Here is a 20,147-nt window from a genome sequence, read left to right as displayed (position 1 = left end):
GGGCTTTAAAGACAATTCAGCTATGGTTGCACTAAGAGTTGGGGTGCCCCTTCACGGATGGAACCCTGCAGTGCAGGCACCCTGAACAGGCTGTGACATGACAGGACTGTTTGCAGTGAAACTTTCCCCTCCGTATTATCCTGCGTGGAGGGGTTCTGTCACTGCCTGCATTCTTTCACACTGTGGACTTACAGTCTCAGTGTAGATGCTTTGAGACATTCATGCATTTTATTGGGTGCTTTATGTTTAATTTAAATGGTAAAACCTAAATTTGGCCGGGCGTGGTGGCTCATGCCTGTAATCCCAGCACCTTGGGAGGCCGAGGTGGGCAGATCACGAAGTTAGAAGATCGAGACCATCCTGGCTAACACGGTGAAACCCCGTCTCTACTAAAAATACAAAAAATTAGCCGGGCATGGTGGCTGGCGCCTGTAGTCCCAGCTACTCGGGAGGCTGAGGCAGGAGAATGGCGTAAACCCAGGAGGCGGAGCTTGCAGTGAGCTGAGATCCGGCCACTGCACTCCAGCCTGGGTGACAGTGCAAGACTCCGTCTCAAAAAAAAAAAAACAAAACACCACCTAGATCCGTAAAAGTACTTTGCCACAAAAGCCTAAGTTTTATAGCTGCAAGGTCAGATTTGTACCACTTATTCATAACTGAGAGAAATGTTCTGCTCTTCTAGATACCATCTGACAGTGCAATACACTCTTCAGAATTGCAGGGTAGGGGACTTGCGGCAGAGAATGCAGATTGATTCCAAAAAAAATCCCCCTCATTCTAAGTAGACTTGAGTCAGCATAGGTATGTGCCTGCTGTCCTTCGGTATCAAACCTAGAAGCAACCTGGGCTGTCGTCACCGTGAAAGTTTCCTGTTTAGAAGTAGAATTGGATTTTGGTATTTGTGATGTTTCTAGATGGGCTAGTAAAACAAAAAAAATAAAGGTTGGAAAGCATTAAAAAATAATTTTTATTCTACTGATCTTGCCATTAATAGTATCCTGTACATTTGAGGAGAACGGTTATTTATTTTGTATTTCTTCTTTCAGCAGGAAAATGAAACAATACCAGTGAAAAGGAAAGTAGGTTATTTAAATGGTTTTGAATGTCATAACTTAGATCCTATCTAAAGATCTCTACACATTCCTAATATTTTGCACAGAGAGGCTCTTTGTATTGTTTGCCCATTAGTGGTTTCTTTGACTTGAATTAAAAATAAACAACGCTTGATTTCTAGAAAGCTGTATCACATTTTCATAAGCCGAGGCGGACTATCAGTGAGCCAAGGGCTCTTTGTTCTGGAGACACACATTCAGTGTCTCTCATGCGTACAGTTACCTGATGGTGCTGTGTTGCTGTGACCTCTCCCCCTAGGCCTCCATCTGCCGGAGCAGCCAGCCCCTGTCCGGCTTCAGTGCTCGGTGCCTAGAGGATGAGCAGATGCTCCAGGCCATTAGGAAAGCCAATCCAGGAAGTGACTTCGTTTATGTCGTTGACACCCGGCCTAAAGTAAGTGTCACCACTGCGACATATGTCTTTGCACCTGAGTTGTGAAACTGAAAAGCTAGCTGACTGCCATCTCTTGTGCAAAGGAGCGGTTCCTCTTGGCATAGTCAGTGTCTGGGCACCCTGCTGGCTGCTTCCTGGAGGTCTAGTGCTCCTGAAGCCTCTGACTATGCAAGTCCATTTTATATTTCTCCTGCCGCTAGGCTTGTGCTGGGCACACAGGGGCACCCCAGTGAATGTGGCTTCATTTTGGAGATTGTGCTCCTAAGTATACCATATGAGTACTTGGTTTCTTTCTAAAACAACCCTTTCTGCTCTGACAATACAATTCAGTTCGGAGCTCCAGCAGTTCAAGTGTTGCAAAGTACTCACCTATTATTTTTCAAATTCAACTTGTAGTAATCTATACGTATCACTTGGAAAGATTTCTAAAAGAAAAGGTAAATTAAAAAATGTATTTTTTTCATAAAAAGTTCCAGGTGTGTAAAAAGGTGGGTGTAGAAAAAGATCTGAAAGGTTAAACTCTGAACTTGTAAAATTCCACGGAGACGGGAGTAGGATTTGGTGAAGTAGAAGGCTTTCTACTTGTTGATTGTTAGAAAATTATTATTTTATACAATTGCATATGTATTAATATATTAATTTTCTAATTTAAGAAAACCAATAGGAAATAATAGATCTAGACATAAAGGGGTGACCCACGTTGATCTTACACTTACCTCCTATTCAGCCTTTTTTTTTTTTTTTTTTTAAGGAGAATCAGTGTTAAGTCCAGTAAAATTTCTAGTTTTTCTCCTTAGACCCAAGTCGTCTAAAACTCATCAACCAGTGAAGTCCCCAGAGGGATGGACATAAAATCACCTACAAGTGCATTGACTACAGTGGACAGAGTGAGACGACAGAATGAAACGTCCCTTAGCTTATTTGGCATTGCACTTTTCTAGCCAGTAATGAAAATGTGCCTGGACCTATGACTGAGGAGAAATATGAACGTCCAGTTCTTTCTCCTCATATGGTAAGCGGAGGAGTCCAGGATGTCCTGTTAAGCAACAAGAGTGGGATAGGGAAATTATGTTTAATGTAATCCCATTAAAAAAAATTGGGGCTGGGCGCGATGGCTCACACCTGTGATCCTAGCACTTTGGGAGGCCAAGGCAGTTGGATCACCTGAGGTCGGGAGTTTGAGACCAGCTTGACCAACCTGGCGAAACCTTGTCTCTACTAAAAATACAAAAATTAGCTGGGTGTGGTGGTGCATGCCTGTAATCCTAGCTATTGGGGAGGCTGAGGCAGAAGAATTTGCTTGAACCCAGGAGGCAGAGGTTATGGTGAGCTGAGATCGTGCCATTGCACTCCAGCTTGGGCAACAAGAGCGAAACTCCATCTCAAAAAAAAAAAAAAAAAATATTGGGAGAATGTATACCACACTGTTTACAGTGGTTTTTCCTGTGGGGTGAGAAGTTCATTTTAAGAAACTTTTCACTTCCTAAGTTAGAGTTTGAAATTTTTTTTCGATATAGAAAAGGTAAAAGAGCATAAGGACCTTAAATTTAGTTAAACATAGAGTTACCATATGAATCAGCATCTCCTTCCTAGGTATATAACCAAGAGAAATGAAAACTTATGTCCTCATAAAAACTTGTATGTGAATATTTGTTCATTATTAGTGATAGCCTAAAATGTAAATAACCAAATGTTCATCAATGGAGAATAGATTTATAAAATATGGTATGTCCATTCAATGCACTATTATTCAGCTATAAAAAGGAATGGACTATGGATACATACTGCACCGTGGACGAACTTCGAAAGTGCTATACTAAGAGGAAGAAGTCGGTCACAAAGGAATCATGAAATGCTTTAAACAGGCAAATTCAGAGCTATTGAAAGTAAACTGCTGGTTGCCTAGGGCCGTGAGAAGGGAGAGAAATGGTGGGTAGTGCATTTCCCTTTGGGGTAATGGAAATGTTCTAAAAATGAGATCATGGTGATGGTTGCACAACTCTATGGCTATAACAAACACCATTGAGTCATATGCTTTAAATGGGTGAATGGTATGACATGTGGATTACATGTCAGTGAAGGTATTTAAAAAGGAACACAGGAACTAAATGTTACAACAGGAAGGGTAAAATAGAACCAGCAGCTCACATCATTTAAAAGTGTACACCACTGGGAAGAGGTAATTATAGACATGGTCTACACTCATTGGTGATACGAGAAATCATGAGAACTGAAGCGTATCCTTTGTGTGGATACTCAGGCCTTGGTGATTTTCACGGATTCTCTGAACCTCATGTCACCAAGTGTTATGATTTGTGTCCAGGATAATAGAATGTGATATTTCTCTGGAATGAGATCAGTGCCCTACTCCTCCCCTCACCTCAGAGCCATCCTGTCTTCTTCAGAGCAAAGCACACAGCGGGAGAGATGTGTGTGGAGTAGCGAGGACGGAGTTCCTGCTCACGGGTGCCAGATGAGCGAATCATTCACGGATATGAGTGATGAAACTGACATCACCGCTAGATCACACTCACATTCTACTAGATTATAAGTAAAGGATCCCTTCCTTTTAGATTCTTAGAGCATGACACACAGATAAAAGTTTCAAACTGGGGGAAAAAAAGCTCCTTTGCTGGAAGATTTTCACTGAAACATACCAGAAGATCTGTGGCTTTTACTGTTCTCTTTCAATCTGTGCCTTTCTCTCTGGCCCATTGTGTTGAAACCCTTCCTTCTAACGTGACTGCCTTCCCACCTCTTCTTTGTACCCTTTGTTGAAGCAAGGGGGGGCGTTTTGAATCTCCTGATAGTTACAGATGATTTAATGATTAGCCGCTTAGATATACTGAAGACAAGATAAGAAAAGGAAGAGAAAAGACAGGGGCTCTGCTGAGGAGCGATTGGGAAGCCCGTTTCTTATCCTGTTTTTTTTTTCAGATTTAAATAAAGCCAGACAGATTCACCTACTAATTTTAGGAGCAGTGATCCAGATATGTACTGTGTTGTGTAAACCTTCTAGGAAACGTGGCAGCTGTAGAGCCAGGCATATTCCAGATTTAAAATACATTAATCCAAAGGATTTGATTCGAAGGATATATTTAGTGCTAAGTGTGTTTACTCTCGGTGATGAGTTTGACACTGATCCATTAAAGAAAAGTGGGGTTTCGCACAAGCCATGCCCTCTTCTCGTGTTTATCCATGCACGCATGCTCCACGTGAGTTTCAAACTGTTTGCTTAGAGCTTTTATTCTTTTAAAGATTGCATTTGTTGATTTTTGTTCCAGAGTGTGTTAGGCCTCCTTGGTAGCCAGGAGACTGAGTTTGCTCTAGAAGGTGTGGACCATGGCAAGCAGGCACTTCTCAGGTTTGCTCACAGGTTCCGTTAAAAAGAAAAAAGATTAGGAGGTGACCTGGATCGTTCTTGGCCTTTGAGCAAGGCTAGCCCCACGTGGGAACTTCCAGAGCTGCCTGTTCAGATGAAAGCCTCTGAACTGCTTGTTGACATTAAGATTTGGGGAGACACCAGCCCGGGCAACATAGGGAGATCCCCATCTCTACAAAAAACAGAAAAAGAATAGCTGGATGTGGTGGCATGGGCCTGTAGTCCCAGCTGCTTGGGAGGCTGAGGTGGGAGGATTGCTTAAGCCCAGGAGTGGGAGTTTGCACTGACCTGTGATTGTGCCGCTGCACTCCAGCTTGGGGAACAGAGCGAGATCCTGTCTTGAAAGAAAAAGAAAAAATTGGGAGACAAAGTCAGTGAAGTCTTCGAGCATGTATTGAATGCCAATTCAAAAAAAAAGTATGCTCTGCAGGGCACATATTACTGCTAGGGTCTGGTGCTTTAAGAACATATGAAAGTGTTGATGCAGTATTCGTTGAATTTTCAAATGAGGGCTAACTCATTTTATTGCATCCTTGTTCATTACTTTATCATTAATTTGTTCTGGGACTTTGCTGAGCTTGTAAAAATGCCAGGCACTTTCTTTTTTTTTTCTTTTTTTCTTTTTTTTGAGACAGTTTTACTTTCGCCCAGGCTGGAGTGTAGTGGCATGATCTCGGATCACTGCAACCTCCACCTCCTAGGTTCAAGCAATTCTCCTGCCTCAACCTCCCTAGTAGCTGAGATTACAGGCGCCCGCCACACGCCCAGCTAATTTTTTTGTATTTTTACTAGAGACGGGGTTTCACCATGTTGGTCAGGCTGGTCTCAAACTCCTGACCTCAGGTGATCTGCCCGTCTGGGCCTCCCAAAGTGCTAGGATTACAGGTGTGAGCCACGGCGCCCGGCCAAGGCACTTTCTCATTTAGTTCTTTCAAGAATCCTGGCAAGTTAGGAGGGTTTTGTTTTGTTTTGTTTTGTTTCTTTTCATGGATAAGGGCTAGAACTTAAAGAATTCAGTAATTTGCCCAGAGCCTCACAGTTCAGGGCAGAACCCAGATTCACATCCAGGCTTATCTAACCGCAGAGCCCACGCTTGCTCCGTTTGACCCAAGGTGTTTTTTCTGTTTACGAAAGTTCTCCAGCAGAGCCTCATTACCATGTGGAGGCTCTGTGGGGGTTACCACCTCTGAGCACACACCTGATGAGGCCGGAGAAACCCCCAACAGCTCCTCTGACGCAGCCAGGGCCAGCGGAGGGGGTGCGGAGGCAGGAAGAGAAGGCACTTGCCTCTGTGACGCCCAGCCTTTTGTCCTTGCTTCTTCTCCAGAGACTGCGCTGTGGTTCTGCCCCTGATTTCACCAGGTCAGTGAGTTTTTAGTTGTGTAACAGGATGTCACGTGGATGTTTTTCTTTTTCTCTGGAATTAGTGAGTAGGTGGTTCTTACTTGTTGAGTCCTGGGAGGGGTCAGTGGTAGAGATGAGGGTGCCTGAGAGAGGGGAATCTGGGGTCTCACACTTGCTGATGGCCATCATGGCAGCAACCAGAGTGAAGAGAACTGGGGCGAGGGCAGTGTCCAGGGGCCGTGGAGCAGTCTGTGCTCCCTGCTTTTGGCAGGGCAAGGGTGGAGACATTTCCTGTGGGTCAAGTGGACCCTGAGGAAGGAAGTTGAGCGTGAGCCATCTTGCTTCAACATTCTTAAAAGGGCTCAGCCGCCAGGTATCTTCAGCTCTGGGTGAGTTGGGGTGGGTATGCTGGTGAGGGAAGTTGAGCGGATTGGAATAGGATCAAGCCAAGGTGGATCTCCCATGTCAGTGAGATGTGTACTCGCCACCTCCAAAAACCTGCATCTGTACCTTGGGAGATTCAGCACTTGGACACTGTGCCAGAGAGGGAAGTGGTGACCAACGCATGTCAGCCGATGAAGAGAATTGCAACCCTGCCTAGCTTTCCAAAGAGAAATTTACCTCTTCTCTTATCCCTTCTCTGCGCCCATCCTCCCAGTACACAGATAGGGCCTACAAGAAAGACGAGAGGGAGGGAGGGCTGGAACAAACCCCTCACCAGTCCAAACAGCCTGTAAGGTGGTGGGGGGAGGAGCTCATTTTGCATCATACACGAGACTGGAATTCTAAGTTAGGCTGGATGGAGATTTTCTATCTGAATAGAAACCTGATGTTATTAAATCTGCCCAAGAGGTCCTTAGCGGGTAGAAAGGAGGATTTTGACTAGCACAGTTGTAGAGAATAGTTGCAAGGAATAAAATCAACTCACAAGTTTGTATTTGCACCACAACTGAAGTTTCTTCCTTTAACCAGTTATATAGGAGGGAGAGAGAAAGACCATCATTTGACAGCCTGTGTTAGGGCAAGACCAAGTCCCCCTCCTGCCAAGATCAGCTTTTATGGTCATTTCCCAACCATGTCAGCTTAGGCACTGTCATTATTCAGGCATAAAATGTAGCTGTGGAAATGGCAGACTCCAGGACTAAGGCAGGGAGCAGGCTGATAACACGATGAACACAGACTGAGTTTTCCTATGTTTGATTGATTCAGGGTTAGGGCGAGAATCTGATGCTGTTTCTTCAGTCTTGGCCTGCTCTCCCCTGGCCTCATTCTGTTATCTGGCCATTTATGCAGTTGCTCAGCCGGTCAGTAAATCTTCCTTGAGTGCCTGTTCTGTGCCGGTTTGAAGGATAGGGATATGGCCATAAATGCGAGGCTCAGGGCCTCTGGTGGAGCCTGCATTCTCCATCCCTCCTCTCTTTCAGCGCCGAGGTTTTCAGCGCCCACCCCTCTCTGCTCGCTCCTTAATCCTGTGCATCTTCTCTTTTGTGGACACTAGATCAGTCTCCAGTTTTTCAGTTAGACTTGCTCAGACTCCTGGAGTTGCTCTCCGCTGCCACAGGCGAAGTCTCTGTTCCTTGCTGGTACTGTTGTCGTGGACCCTCAGTGCTTCCGAGCCTTCCCTCTTGCTGTAGCTGCCACACAGGAACCTTCGTCTTCACGTGGAGTGGTTAGCTCACTGGTCATCTAGAATGCCCTCCCCCTCCCTCTCCATCCTTCTGGATTATGTTAAAGTCCAGCTCTAGCTTTCTCTCTGCCACAAAACGTTACCCCTGATCCCCGGGCCAGACAGCTGCCTTAGATTCCAACTCCTGTCGCTGTCACTGTGTCTACCTTTTGCTCAGTTCTTGCCCAGTCCTGGTGGACGTCATCTGTGACCACTGGGTGCCATGTGCTTTCCCTTCCATTGTCAACTCTAAGCTGAAGGCTGCAGGAACAACTTCTTTTGATTCCACTTAACGCCTGGCCTTAGTAGGTGTCCACAGAGTGTTGACTTTGCTTCATTTATTAACTTCTGTGCACCCAAAGACACTGATATTCTCAAACAGCAAAAGAACCTTGTGTTAGGAAACAGGATACTTTTCCAGTCCTACTTTTCACCTGTCTGTTGTGTTTCTTAAACATACATTGAAACTGAAGTGCCTACCTTTATTGCTTTATCTACTTGAGAACTTTTAGGACCTGAAATGAATAGTTTTTCTTTAGTTGTGAAATGGAGTTCTCAGTCAAAGGGACAGAGGGCCGTATTTGCTGTAGTAATAGCGATTTGTTTATGTAAGGCATGCTATATCTTACCGCACACGCATATGCATAAAATGTCCAAGATAACTTATTGAATTTTTATTAATTGTAAAACCGTATCTCCTGCTTTAAGGGTCCAGCTTTTGCTGCATTATCATGATAGGTCCTGTAAAAGAGGTGAAAATCCTAAATTACACTTTAGATGGTAGATGAAATATTGCCACCTTCTGTTCATTCTGAGAAGTGCACATTGATGTTCAGGAGGTTATTTGTATTGCTCCTTTGCTTTTAAGGAAGACTAGCAATCAATTCTCCCAGATCAGAGATAATCAGCTCTTTCATCATGTGTACGTGGAGTCTTAATTATAGATTAAAATAATAATTTAATTTTTGTTTTAAAAAATCGATTCCACATTCTAACTTTTGTAGACTATGTATTTTTTTTTTTTTTTTTTTTTTTTTTTAATCTCTGCTTGGGATAGCCCTCGTGTCTTTGTGGGTAAAGGAGAAGAATGGTCAGTAACATGGGGTCTCGCTCTGTCACCTAGGCTGGAGTTCAGTGGCACGATCACAGCTCACTGCAGCCTTGACCTCCCAGGCTCAAGCAGTCCTCCCACCTCTGCCTCCCAAGTAGCTGGGACTAGTCACATGCCACCACATCTGGCTAATTTTTGCGTTTTTTGTAGAAATGGGGTTTTGCCATGTTGCGCAGGCTGATTTTGAACTCCTGAGCTCAAGAGATCTGCCCACCTCCGCCTCCCAGAATGCTGGAATTCCAGGCATGAGCCACAGTGCCTGACTGGTTTTTGTTATGCTTTTTAAAAAAGAGTATCTCTGTGGTATGTGGTGAATAGGCTTAACTTGAATTAGTCAAGATACAGCATAAACGTAAGGTTCATGTCACATAACAATACTTGCAAGTGTCCTATTAATTCTATTTATGATGCTTGTTGCAAAAGATAAACCAATATTTTTGAAAAATTATACAAAGCAGTGATATTTTATAATAGTTTTGGAAGAACAACATCTATAGGTAATTTTAGAAAAGTTTTCCCTACAAAATATTTTTACTTTTTAAAGTGTGAACGTAAGTTGTCTTGAAATGCATTATTTTAATATTTTTTCTTGATTAAGGCCAGACTCTTTGTTCTCGCAGCATGCCTGGGAGAAAGATGATGCCCTTTTGTAGATGGGAGCAGTGTCCTGAGGGGCTGATGTGCCCCAGCTGCTGTCACATGAGCCAAGTCATGGAGCAGGGCTACTATTGAAATGTGAGGTATCTGCCAGCCTGGGCCCCTATGGCAACGGCTTGTCCTCTGCTGTTTTCACTTCTAATACACTTCTTTTCTATTATTTCAATTACAAACTTCATATATGCTCTCGGTATCAATGAAAGATTACGGGGGCGTCCAAAGTAGTACTGATGGCATTCCCCCGTTGCCTGCCAGGCTGTCTTTCTGCTGTAATTGCTGCCAAATTGCTACCGTTTTCTATACATTTTTATCCTGTTTGATAAGCATGCAAAAACTTAAAGACTTATTTGTAAGTTGGTTTTATAAAAATGGGTGACTGTATGAATAATATTCTGTAGCTTACTCTTTTCAGTTGTCATGGGCCAGTGCCAAGTCTATGCACAGAGGGTCCCTGACTTAATGATTCGACCTACATGATTTTCTGACTTTTTACAATGGTGCAAAAGCAACAGACATTCAGAAACTGTACTTCTCTTGTGATGCTGGGCAGCAGCAGCGGGCGCAGCTCCCAGTTTGCCATGCACTTTTGACTTAACGGCATTTTCAACTTACACTGGGCTCATCATGACATAACCCCATCGTAAGCCTCAGAGCTTCTGTCTGTCTGCGTGTGATCTGTGCCCTCCTTCTTGGTCACTGCTCACAGGCCAGGGCATGATAAACCTTCATGTATACTGCCATTGCCCTATTGACATAGTCATGGGTTTTCAGCTTTTTTCAATAAACATTCTTGGGCATCTATTTTTATGTGCTGGTTCTTTTAATTTTGTGAGATGTTTAGAAGATCTGTGTCAAAGAACATAAAAGTATCTTTAACTTTAAACTTAGCTCTTTTGGCTTTTTAAAAAGTACTATGGTGCATTGTGCTTTCAAAAGCAGATATTTTTTCTGGTGGTGAGTTCCTAGCTTAGGTTCTCTGCCTGTGACAGCCCTCCTGTCCTTGGTGGGTGCAGGAGAATGGTCAGTGAGTACTGTTTGCTAGGATGTGATGACCTGCTTAATAAAATAGCAAGAATGTGTACCCATTCTAGATACCGATGTATTTCCCAGCTAAAGTAGGACTTGTCTCCTTCTTGATTTTAGCCACACAGGGCTAGGACAGTGTTTGCATTTAATACATTTCTTCTAAGACTACTATGATTTAACCTAGTTTGCACTTGGAGACCCCACCTTCCTGTATGCAAAACTGTAATAACGAAAGTGATCAAAAAGCCCAATAGATCTGTAGATTTAAATAAGGTGGCTGGTGGAAATGTCTCTGGAGACGTGGTTGCATTCCTTCTCTTCATTTTATTCAGTGATTCCTGCTCAAGGTTTAATTGGGCATCTGAGGGATCTTGTGGGCCGATCAGAATGATGCAGTCATTCCTATTTGATAACATGTTTATTGGTCATATAATATACGAGGATATAACAATGTATAGAGCCTTACTCTGACAGCTGTTTCTGCTGATACTCTTCTGCCAACCTACGGGTTATACGTGGTATTAAATTGGACTACGTGGTTCCATCACAGAATTCCACATTCAGTTTGGCATCTCTGACGGGGACTGCAAGAGACATCTCCAGAAGAGTTTATCGGTAGACTGCTTTCCAGCTAAGAAAATGTGACCAACACTGACAAATTCATGCTGTTGAATATAAGCTCAGCAGGAGTGCCTGAAGCTATGTAGTTCAGTTGCAGTGATTCAAATAAGCATATTATGTTTCCGCACATCATTCTGAATGCTTTGATTGGGTATCCATGAAATGTTTTGGTTGTTTCTTCATTGTTTCATCAATGTAATTGATGACTGTTCTGTTTTGCTGACCACTGCAGCTTAATGCAATGGCAAATCGCGCTGCAGGGAAAGGCTATGAGAATGAAGACAATTATTCCAATATCAAGTTTCAGTTTATCGGGATAGAGAACATCCATGTCATGAGGAACAGTCTGCAGAAAATGCTGGAAGGTAAACCATTTCCTTATGCACAGCATTCAAATGCAGTTAAGTATTTTGATGCCAGAAGGGAATAAGATATTCTTGATTTTTAAATGTTTTTTTTTACATAGGTGTGATAATTTGGGAAGAATACCATGTTACAATGGCTTTTTAAACACTGAAGAACCTTTCTCTTATTTTGTAAGCATCACTGTGAGGTGGCTTTGTCATTTGGTGGTTAGCAGTCAGGACTCTACAATGAGAGTTAACATCTAAGGTCAAAGTGCACAGGGATGTTTTTGTTTCTTCCTCATAATGTTAGTTTGATCCACATTCGTGGCCATTTAGGAATAAGACAATCCTACATTTTAAGCAATAACCAACCATTCTTGTATGGAGATCAGGTTCAAAAACTGTATCCTTGCTGAATGGCCATCCGAAGGGACCCTCATTTCTAAACAGCAGCCACCACAATACACATGCATGTAACCTCCTGATACCTCCACACACACTTCGACACGTACGGCAAACACGACAAGACACATACCCACAGAGTTATATACTCGTGTGGACAGGAAATTAAAGAGACGGATTGTGTAATAGAGAAGAGTTGTTCATGTGGCCAAGCCAGCCATATGCTGATGAGCAGAAATTCTGCATTTCAAGCAAAAGCAGCTTAGTCTGCTGCTTCTGCTCCTTGTGATTGCAGTGACCCCGATAGGAATCTGTCACTGTAGTCTACCACTTCCGGCTCTGCGAACTGGGAAAAGACGGAGGATGCAGAAACCATGGCCTTGTGCCTTGGCCGTCTATGCAGTGTCTGCACTTCTGGGGAAAGCCCTGGAGAGCTGGAGCTGGGAGCCAGGGAAGTGGGCTGTCTTGATTGGAAATGCAGGCTCTGGAATGAAGAGGGACAAAGGAGGTGCTGAATTATTTTTTTCCAGGAATCCACGTTTGCTCTCAGTTGCTTACGCCGTTCTTCGTTTAATCACAACACCCTAACGTTGGGGTTGGAGAAATCTGAGTGTCACAAACAGGCCTCATTTCCTTTCTGTTTCCTGGACTTGCTGGTTCATCTCAGTCATTATGAAACTTTGAACACATCAGTTAACTTGTCTGGGGCTCCATTACCTGCTGCAAAATGACAGGATTAGGCCAATACTTTCTATGGGTCTTCCAGCTGTGACAAACTTGATGCCTCACTTTAGTAGAAATCCCTTCCTACATCTGAAAACATCTCAGCCCCAGAGCCATTTCCATCTTCTGTACATAGTTGGCAGTCAGCCTCTCAGGTCACAGTGACAATACCTGGATATTGTCTCAAGTCACAGTGATCATACCCTGGGCATGATTATTTGAGCAACTTAAACTTTTAGAGATTATCATGCACAGTTTGGCTGTTCCTGCTATAAACTATGTTTTTTATGTGTTGAAAAACTGGACTAGCTTGGTACTATTATTGGAAAGGTATTCTGACTTTAGTCTGAAGACTGTTCATCATTTATCAGGATCATTAAGTTATGCTTTAAAGTTTTTATTTAGTCATTTCATAAGATGACTTGGAGAACATAAATATTCTTCTATACAGAGAGTTGCTGCTACCAGTGCTGACAGCATATACATTTGGCTTTTGTTTTTAAATGGGTGATTCTGTGGTTTCTTGTTAGGAGCCATTTCTCCTGCCTTTACGCCTGTGGTCTGACTCACCACTGTTTGCTGAAGGACATGCAAACTGACCAAGTTCCGGAGGGCAGCTGTCTGTTTCATAAGGGAACATGGTGCTTTCACATGACTTTTCCAGCTACGTGCAGTGCAGTAGGCAAAGGTATCTTTCTGGATGCCTGTACGTGGTCTTGACCAATGTTTGACTATCTGTTTTTACCGAGTAAATTATAAACCACTGCGGAGGCTGAGCTGCTGAGGAAGTGTTGCAATCAGATCCACCTTCTAAGGCTTTCCCTCCTTCAAACAGCTATCCTTGGCATCAGAGAGAGATGAAGGTTCGTACTGCTGGTCACTTGGTAGGCAGAGGAATGAATGATGCATTTCATTCATGATTATTATTTTCTGAATTATTTTTTACCATTGTTATGGATATAATCAGAATAGATTCTGAATAACAGAAAAGTAAAATTGTTTGCATTCTGGTTTCAAACAGCTCTCTGTGAGCAAGACCTGCAAGATATTTCATCAGAAACCGAAATCTAGGACCAAGTTCACATCCTGTGTTGGTCCGCTATAGAGATGATTTAATTTTAACTTCCATTTGTAAGTTTCAACCGAACTATTTTTGTGGGATCTATACTTCCTAAGGAGAGAGAATGATGCCTTTCAGTCACATAGCAAGCAATTTTGTAATTTAATGAAATGATTTTCACAATAGTTTGCCTTTTGATAATATAGATGATGGCTTTTCCCTCAAGTAATAAGAAGATACCCTGTATTTTCTTTTCTTTTTTTGTTTTAAATTTTTAAGTTCTGGGGTACGTGTGTAGGATGTACAGGTTTGTTACATAGGTGAATGTGTGCCATGGTGGTTTGCTGCACCAGTCAACCCATCACCTAAGTATTAAGTCCAGCAGGCATTAGCTGTTTTTCCTAATGCTCTCCCTCTGTCCCCCAACCTCCTCCCCCCCCCACCCCCACCTCCCCTTTTATCCCCACCCCTCAACTCCCAACTTCCCCTGACAGGCCCCAATGTGTGTTGTTCCCCTCCCTGTGTCCATGTGTTCTCATTGTTCAGCTCCCACTTTTAAGTGAGAACACGTGGTGCTTGGTTTTCTGTTCCTGAGTTAGTTTACTGAGGATAATGGCTTCCGGCTCCATCCATTAAAACAGGCCATAGAAGAGCCTGCAATAGTCACTTTCCAAGGCCAGGGTATTGTTATCAGCAGAGGTGGAGCTTTTACCTCTTTGGCATCCTGGGTGTTGGGGAGGAAGCGGTGAAGAGGAAGGTGGAAAGTTGTATGGAGTTACTTGCATGTCTCCACTTGCTGAGGTTGTGCGCCACTGGGACGCCTCTTCATATCTGCTCTGAAGCTCGGCAGGCACTGATAGGAAAGACACAGCAGGGACATCTTCCTCCTCTTCCAATCAACTGGCCATCTTTCAGAGGTCACCTAGAAAATTTCACTTTCTCCCGAGTAGCTTTGTGCCTGCCTACCTTCCACATGACTGTTAGATTAATACTGTTAGCCACAGTGTCACTGACCACTTATTCATCAATGTATTCATTAAACTAAAAATTGAGCAACTGCTCTTTGCCACACTTCATAAATATTTTCATTTAAATGATTGTATCTAATTTTCACAACAGTTGTGTGCAGTACGTGGTATTATCTGTAGTCTATAGATGAAGCATAATTTTTAAAAGAGTAAACACTAAGTTGAAAGGAACATGTAGAGAAACATGTAAACTTGCTCTGGTAATTACAGAAATGTAAGTTAAAACCTCAAAGTACCATTTGTCACCCAAGTTTTTACAAATTAAGATACTCACTACTCAAAAGAATGTGGTAAAACCAGTACCCTAAATATTTATAGTATTATTTAAATTGGCTTAGATAGACATAATATGTTTTGTTTAGAGATAGTTTTTTACCAGGTTGCTGGTGCTTAGGGACTAATCCAAAATAGGTTTTCAAAAAATAAAGATACAGGAAGGGCATGGAGGCTCATGCCTGTAATTCCAGCAGTTTGGGAGGCTGAGACATTGAGGATCGCTTGAGCCTCAGGAGATTGAGACCAGCCTGGGCAACACAGTGAGACCCTGTCTCTACAGAAAATTTAGAAAATGAAAAACAATCAACCAGGTATGGTGGTGTGTGCCTGTAGTCCCCCCTGCTCAGGAAGCTGATGTGGGACGATCACTTGGGCCTGGGAGGTTGAGGCTGCAGTGAGCCATGACCGTGCCACTGCACTCCAGCCTGGGTGACAAAGACTGAGGTCCTGTCTCAAAAATAAAATAAGACACAGACATGCCCATGTTAATAGTGGTGTTTTATTTATAATAATAGAATATTGGAAGCCGAATGAATGTCTAACAGTAGTACCGATTAATTTTACTTCACCTTCTTGATAGAAAAGTTTGCATCCATGAAAAATACTAAATGTGAAGACTATATGTACTAACACAGGAGAGTGTGTACAATGTAAGTGAAAAATTCAGGTCATAAAATTGTTTGCATATTCTTATTCACCATACAGTAAATCATATGTCTGAAGAAAGACTAGGAGAGCATGTCTGGAATGATCATTGGATTAGCAAGGAAAGATAAGAGTGATGTTTTTCCCTTTTCCCTTTGTATTTACAAAATATTTGCTATGGTTGGTATATTTCTTTTTTAAAAAATGATATTTATTATCTCATGGTTTCTGTAGGGCAGGTGGATGTGTCTCAAGCATAAATGAGAACCCAGGGACCCTCTTAGCATCTTTGAAGGCTGCAGTCAAAGTGGCAGCTGGGCTGCGTTCTCTTCAGGAAGTTTGAATGGGGAAGAATCTACTTCTAAGCACTTACGGTTGCTGGCAGAATTCAGCTGAGGGCCCCACATGTCGGCTGTTCACAGCATGGCATCCTGTTTCTTCAAGACCAGCAGGAGTGCCTCTCTCCAGTTACAGAGTCTGGTGTATTACACTTTTAAATTGTTTTTTAAAACATCCTTTCCAGTGTCACATTACAAAGCAGTATTTTAACCTAGCACTTTTTATCACATCACACTGATCCTTGTTGAGTAGTGGTTCTGGTGTAAGACAAGTTCACAGCTTGTGACCACAAGGATCATTATAACCACCTCACATAGTAATGAAGATACATTTATGGAAGGTTTACTATGTATTGGACACTGTTCAAATTTTTAAAGCTGTATTTACTCAAGTAAATCTTACTGCACTTGTTGTTGCTACTTTTACCTTCATTTTACAGATGAGGAAATTGAGGCACAGAGCCTGAGAAACTTATTTCAGCTCAAAATAGTAAGTGATAGAATCACCATTATTACCTACTTAGTGTGAGTTCAGATGCCTCACTCTTAACCCCTCGGCTTTTCTGCCTCTCGAGATAGTAGGTTGGTGTGGAAGGTGCCTTGGCCTCAGTGTGTGAAGTCCTAGGTTTGGGTTCTTGATTTAGTCTCTGGGTAAACTTGAACAAATCTCATTTTCTGTATTTGTAAAGCAATAAGCAACATATCTTGCCCACTTTAACTCATGATCATTAAAAGGATTTCTTGCAAACTATAAAGTGCTTTCCATTGTAAGGTGGGTATACTTTCTCTTGGGAAGCAATAATGTATTTGAAAATAAGCACTCAATGAAATGGATACGTTGATGGGCTTCTTTGAATTCAGTCAGCCAGGCAAGTATTTGGTAGGCCCCATGACTTCCTATGGGTACATTTTCTCAATTTCTTTATTCAAAAGTCACGGAGTAAGAGCACAGCTTTCAGAGGCACAGAAGCGTTTGTCTCGTGATAGGGTCTGTGTGCAATCAGCGCACGTTCACCAAAAATGATTTCATAAACAGCACATCAGGCCTTCAGGTATTTTCTCAGCAAGTTGTTCTACGGACTTGCAAATCTTAGCCTGACAGCGGAGCAGGGGAAGCGAGCCCAGAGCCTGTGGGACGCAGGCCCCATGTCCGCTCAGTTCTGTGGGCAGTCGTGCGGTCAGGGACTGTATGAAAGGGGGCCAGGCAGATCCATTCTAAAAGACTGGAATCTTTTTAGCAGGCCTCAAAATAGAACCACTTAAAAAATATTCCCTGACATGATGAGCATTGACAGTGGAGGATGTTTTGTGGCAAAGTCAGGTGGCCCTAGAGATGATATCCGATCTGTTCTTTCACGCAAAGGTTTTTGAGTCCTGATTGATCGGAACCTTCATTCAGTGTGGAAAGGGTGGTTGGAGGCAGAGCAGTTGGAGTTGTGGGAGGCACCATGGTGGCTACGACGGTCACGTGTTGGATGCCTGCTCTGGTCTCCCTGCCAGGTTGCCTTGGAGACAGTCTAAAGGGAACGGCCCCGGACACACCCAGCTCCAGGGTTTCTCTGATAGTTCTCTCTGCTCGGAGAGGAGAGGTTGTGGCTCTCGGTCCCGTTGTCCCTTCTGCTCCACACGTTCTTCCGTACCTCATGTCTTTAGGGGTGCTGGCTAATTCAACCTTGAGGAAACGGATGATGAATTCAGCCCTTTGTAGATATTGCAGATTTAAGCTTTTCATTTTGAAGTATTTCCTTTATCACATTACCTGCAAATTTATGCTGTGACATTCTACCAGATGTGAGCTAATGAAAAGCCGTAAAGGTTGGTTCTTCTCCAGCTTTCTGTAGTCTCAGTTTTTAACCATTATTAATCTCCTCAGATGACTTAGCTATTGGAGGAGATAACCACTAACAACCTGAAAATCTAGTCATTTTTTTCTCGGAACTTGGCACCCTGGCCTAGGTTTCCACATAGAAAAATCATTTTCCCATTAAAGTGGAAATAGGTCGCTCTACACGGAAAGAGCAGTTTGTACGGCTTTTTAACAATTGTTCTGCTAGACCAGCAGCCTGTCAGGCTTCACTGGCTATCGGCGCGGTCATTTAGAGGAAAGAAATGGATCAAGCATGTGTGTTTTGCCTCTCTGGTGTTGTATGAGGATTTCAAACACAGCTGCTCAAGTCCTGGATGGGATCTGCCCATCTGGAGCATCATACACTAAGCACAGAGACATAGGCTACAGCAAGAGTATGGATGCATGTGCGGTGGAATGGATTCCAGCTTAGTAGTTTACTGGCTGTGTAACCATGGATGACCTGGTAAACCTCTGGAAGCCACTCTTTCCAATCTGAAATCGAGAGTGAACCTACCCAGTAGGGTAGACTACGCAGAGCCTCAGGCACAATACCTGCTTGTAGTAAGTACTTAACGCACAGGAGCCAGGATGGTTATCACAGACGCTCATCTACTCATCAGTACTGAGAGTGTTCTCTATGCCAGGCATTGGATAGGCAAATGCTCCATTCATTCCTTCTGAAAGAAGTAACCAGTTTTGACCTAGAACAGAAATCATGGCAGGAAGAAAAGATCATGCTTGTTTATTAGTGATCTCACTGAGGGCCTTCCCTGGGTAAGTCATGGTTGAATGTTTTAGCTGGATGTCACAGCCAAAGCATTTGACATTATCAAAGGGACAAAACAAAAGAAGGTTTTATTTAATGAGAGAATAGTAGTTATATTTCTCCAAGCGATGCTTTATTTTGCAGTTCACTCAGACCATTCAAAGATTAATTTTAAAATGTTCACCCTCAGAATTATTGTTCTGTTAACTGTGATGGCAGATTTTCAGAGAACCAGGAGAGTTTCAAAATGAGTGCTTGTAGAAGCAAGCGTAGCCCATCAAACTCAAGACAGATGTGGCTGATGTTAGTGATAAGAGGAGCTGTTTTTCCGTAAGGCTCTAGGTGGGGTTTGGCAGTTCAGTTTGCTTGCCAGTGACAATACAGTCTCAAAGTTCATAACAGTGTTGGTCCTGGAAGCTTTCTCAGCTGGCATGAGGCGTGTGGCACGACCACCACCCCTACATACTCTGCTGCATGTGCTGCTCATTTTACCGCTTGAGTTATTGGCAGCCACCATCTCAGTCTTCCGGGATTCCTGGCCTTCTCTCTAGTGCCTGCTGCTTTACATGCATGCCAGACTTTCCAGCCTCTCAACCCCCATCTTTTCCCAGTCTCGACTTCTCTTGTGCCATTTGCTTTGAGGTCCCTATTTAGATTTTAGCATCCCTTAAACCCTACCTTCAGTTCAATTCCTATTCTTCCTGGCTCAGTTTGTATATTTACTTTTAATTATTCTCTATTTTTTAGTGAAAATAATATGGAAAGTAGAGTCAAGGGATTTAGATTTCTATCCCAGTGTATTTGCTGCGTTGCTAGCATCTGAGCCCATTACTCCTTAATAAATCAAGATAATTCTGTCGGCTGGGCGTGGTGGCTCATACCTGTAATCCCAGCACTTTGGGAGGCTGAGGCAGGCAGATCACCTGAGGTCAGGAGATTGAGACCTGCCTGGCCAACATGGTGAAACCCCGTCTCTACTGAAAATACAAAAATTAGCGTGGCGTGGTGGTGTGTGCCTGTAGTCCTGGCTACTCAGGAAGCTGAAGCAGGAGAATTGCTTGAATCCAGGAGGTGGAGGTTACATTGAGCCGAGATCACACCACTGCACTCCAGCCTGGGCAACAGAGCAAGACTCTGTCTCAAAATAAATAAATACATAAATAAAATAAAATAAAATAAAAAATAGATAATTCTACCCACTCTAGATGGGAAGTTGTGAAGGTTCATTGAGAGGAAAGCACCAAGCCCCATTACATATGGCAGATGTAACAGAAATGGGCACACACCTACATTTTTAAAATAAGAGAGGGTCTCCCTATGTTGCCCAGGTTGAAGTGCAGTGGTGCAATTGTAGCTCACAGCAGCCTCTGACCCCTGGGTTCAAGTGATCCTCCTGCCTC

At 43.1% G+C, this 20,147-nt stretch overlaps 2 protein-coding genes across 2 annotated transcripts in view; one reads left to right on the top strand and one right to left on the bottom strand.

Moving 5' to 3' along the window:
- Positions 1-20,147, top strand: part of MTMR7 (myotubularin related protein 7) — a 115,652-nt gene that overhangs the window by 72,567 nt on the left and 22,938 nt on the right. Inside the window, exons 6-7 of the mRNA XM_023216611.1 lie at positions 1,372-1,506; positions 11,546-11,678. Of these exons, the coding sequence (XP_023072379.1) occupies positions 1,372-1,506; positions 11,546-11,678 (268 nt within the window). The remainder of the gene's footprint in view (positions 1-1,371; positions 1,507-11,545; positions 11,679-20,147) is intronic.
- Positions 9,385-20,147, bottom strand: part of VPS37A (VPS37A subunit of ESCRT-I) — an 84,787-nt gene continuing 74,024 nt past the window's right edge. The window contains exon 12 of the mRNA XM_026453921.2: positions 9,385-12,546. The gene's annotated coding sequence lies outside the window, so the exon portion shown is untranslated. The remainder of the gene's footprint in view (positions 12,547-20,147) is intronic.

The sequence above is a fragment of the Piliocolobus tephrosceles genome, chromosome 7, assembly GCF_002776525.5.
Source record: "Piliocolobus tephrosceles isolate RC106 chromosome 7, ASM277652v3, whole genome shotgun sequence".
Classification (NCBI taxonomy): Eukaryota; Metazoa; Chordata; class Mammalia; order Primates; family Cercopithecidae; genus Piliocolobus; species Piliocolobus tephrosceles.
Note: the sequence above shows the minus strand (reverse complement) of the source record. Positions and strands in the feature narration are given on the sequence as shown.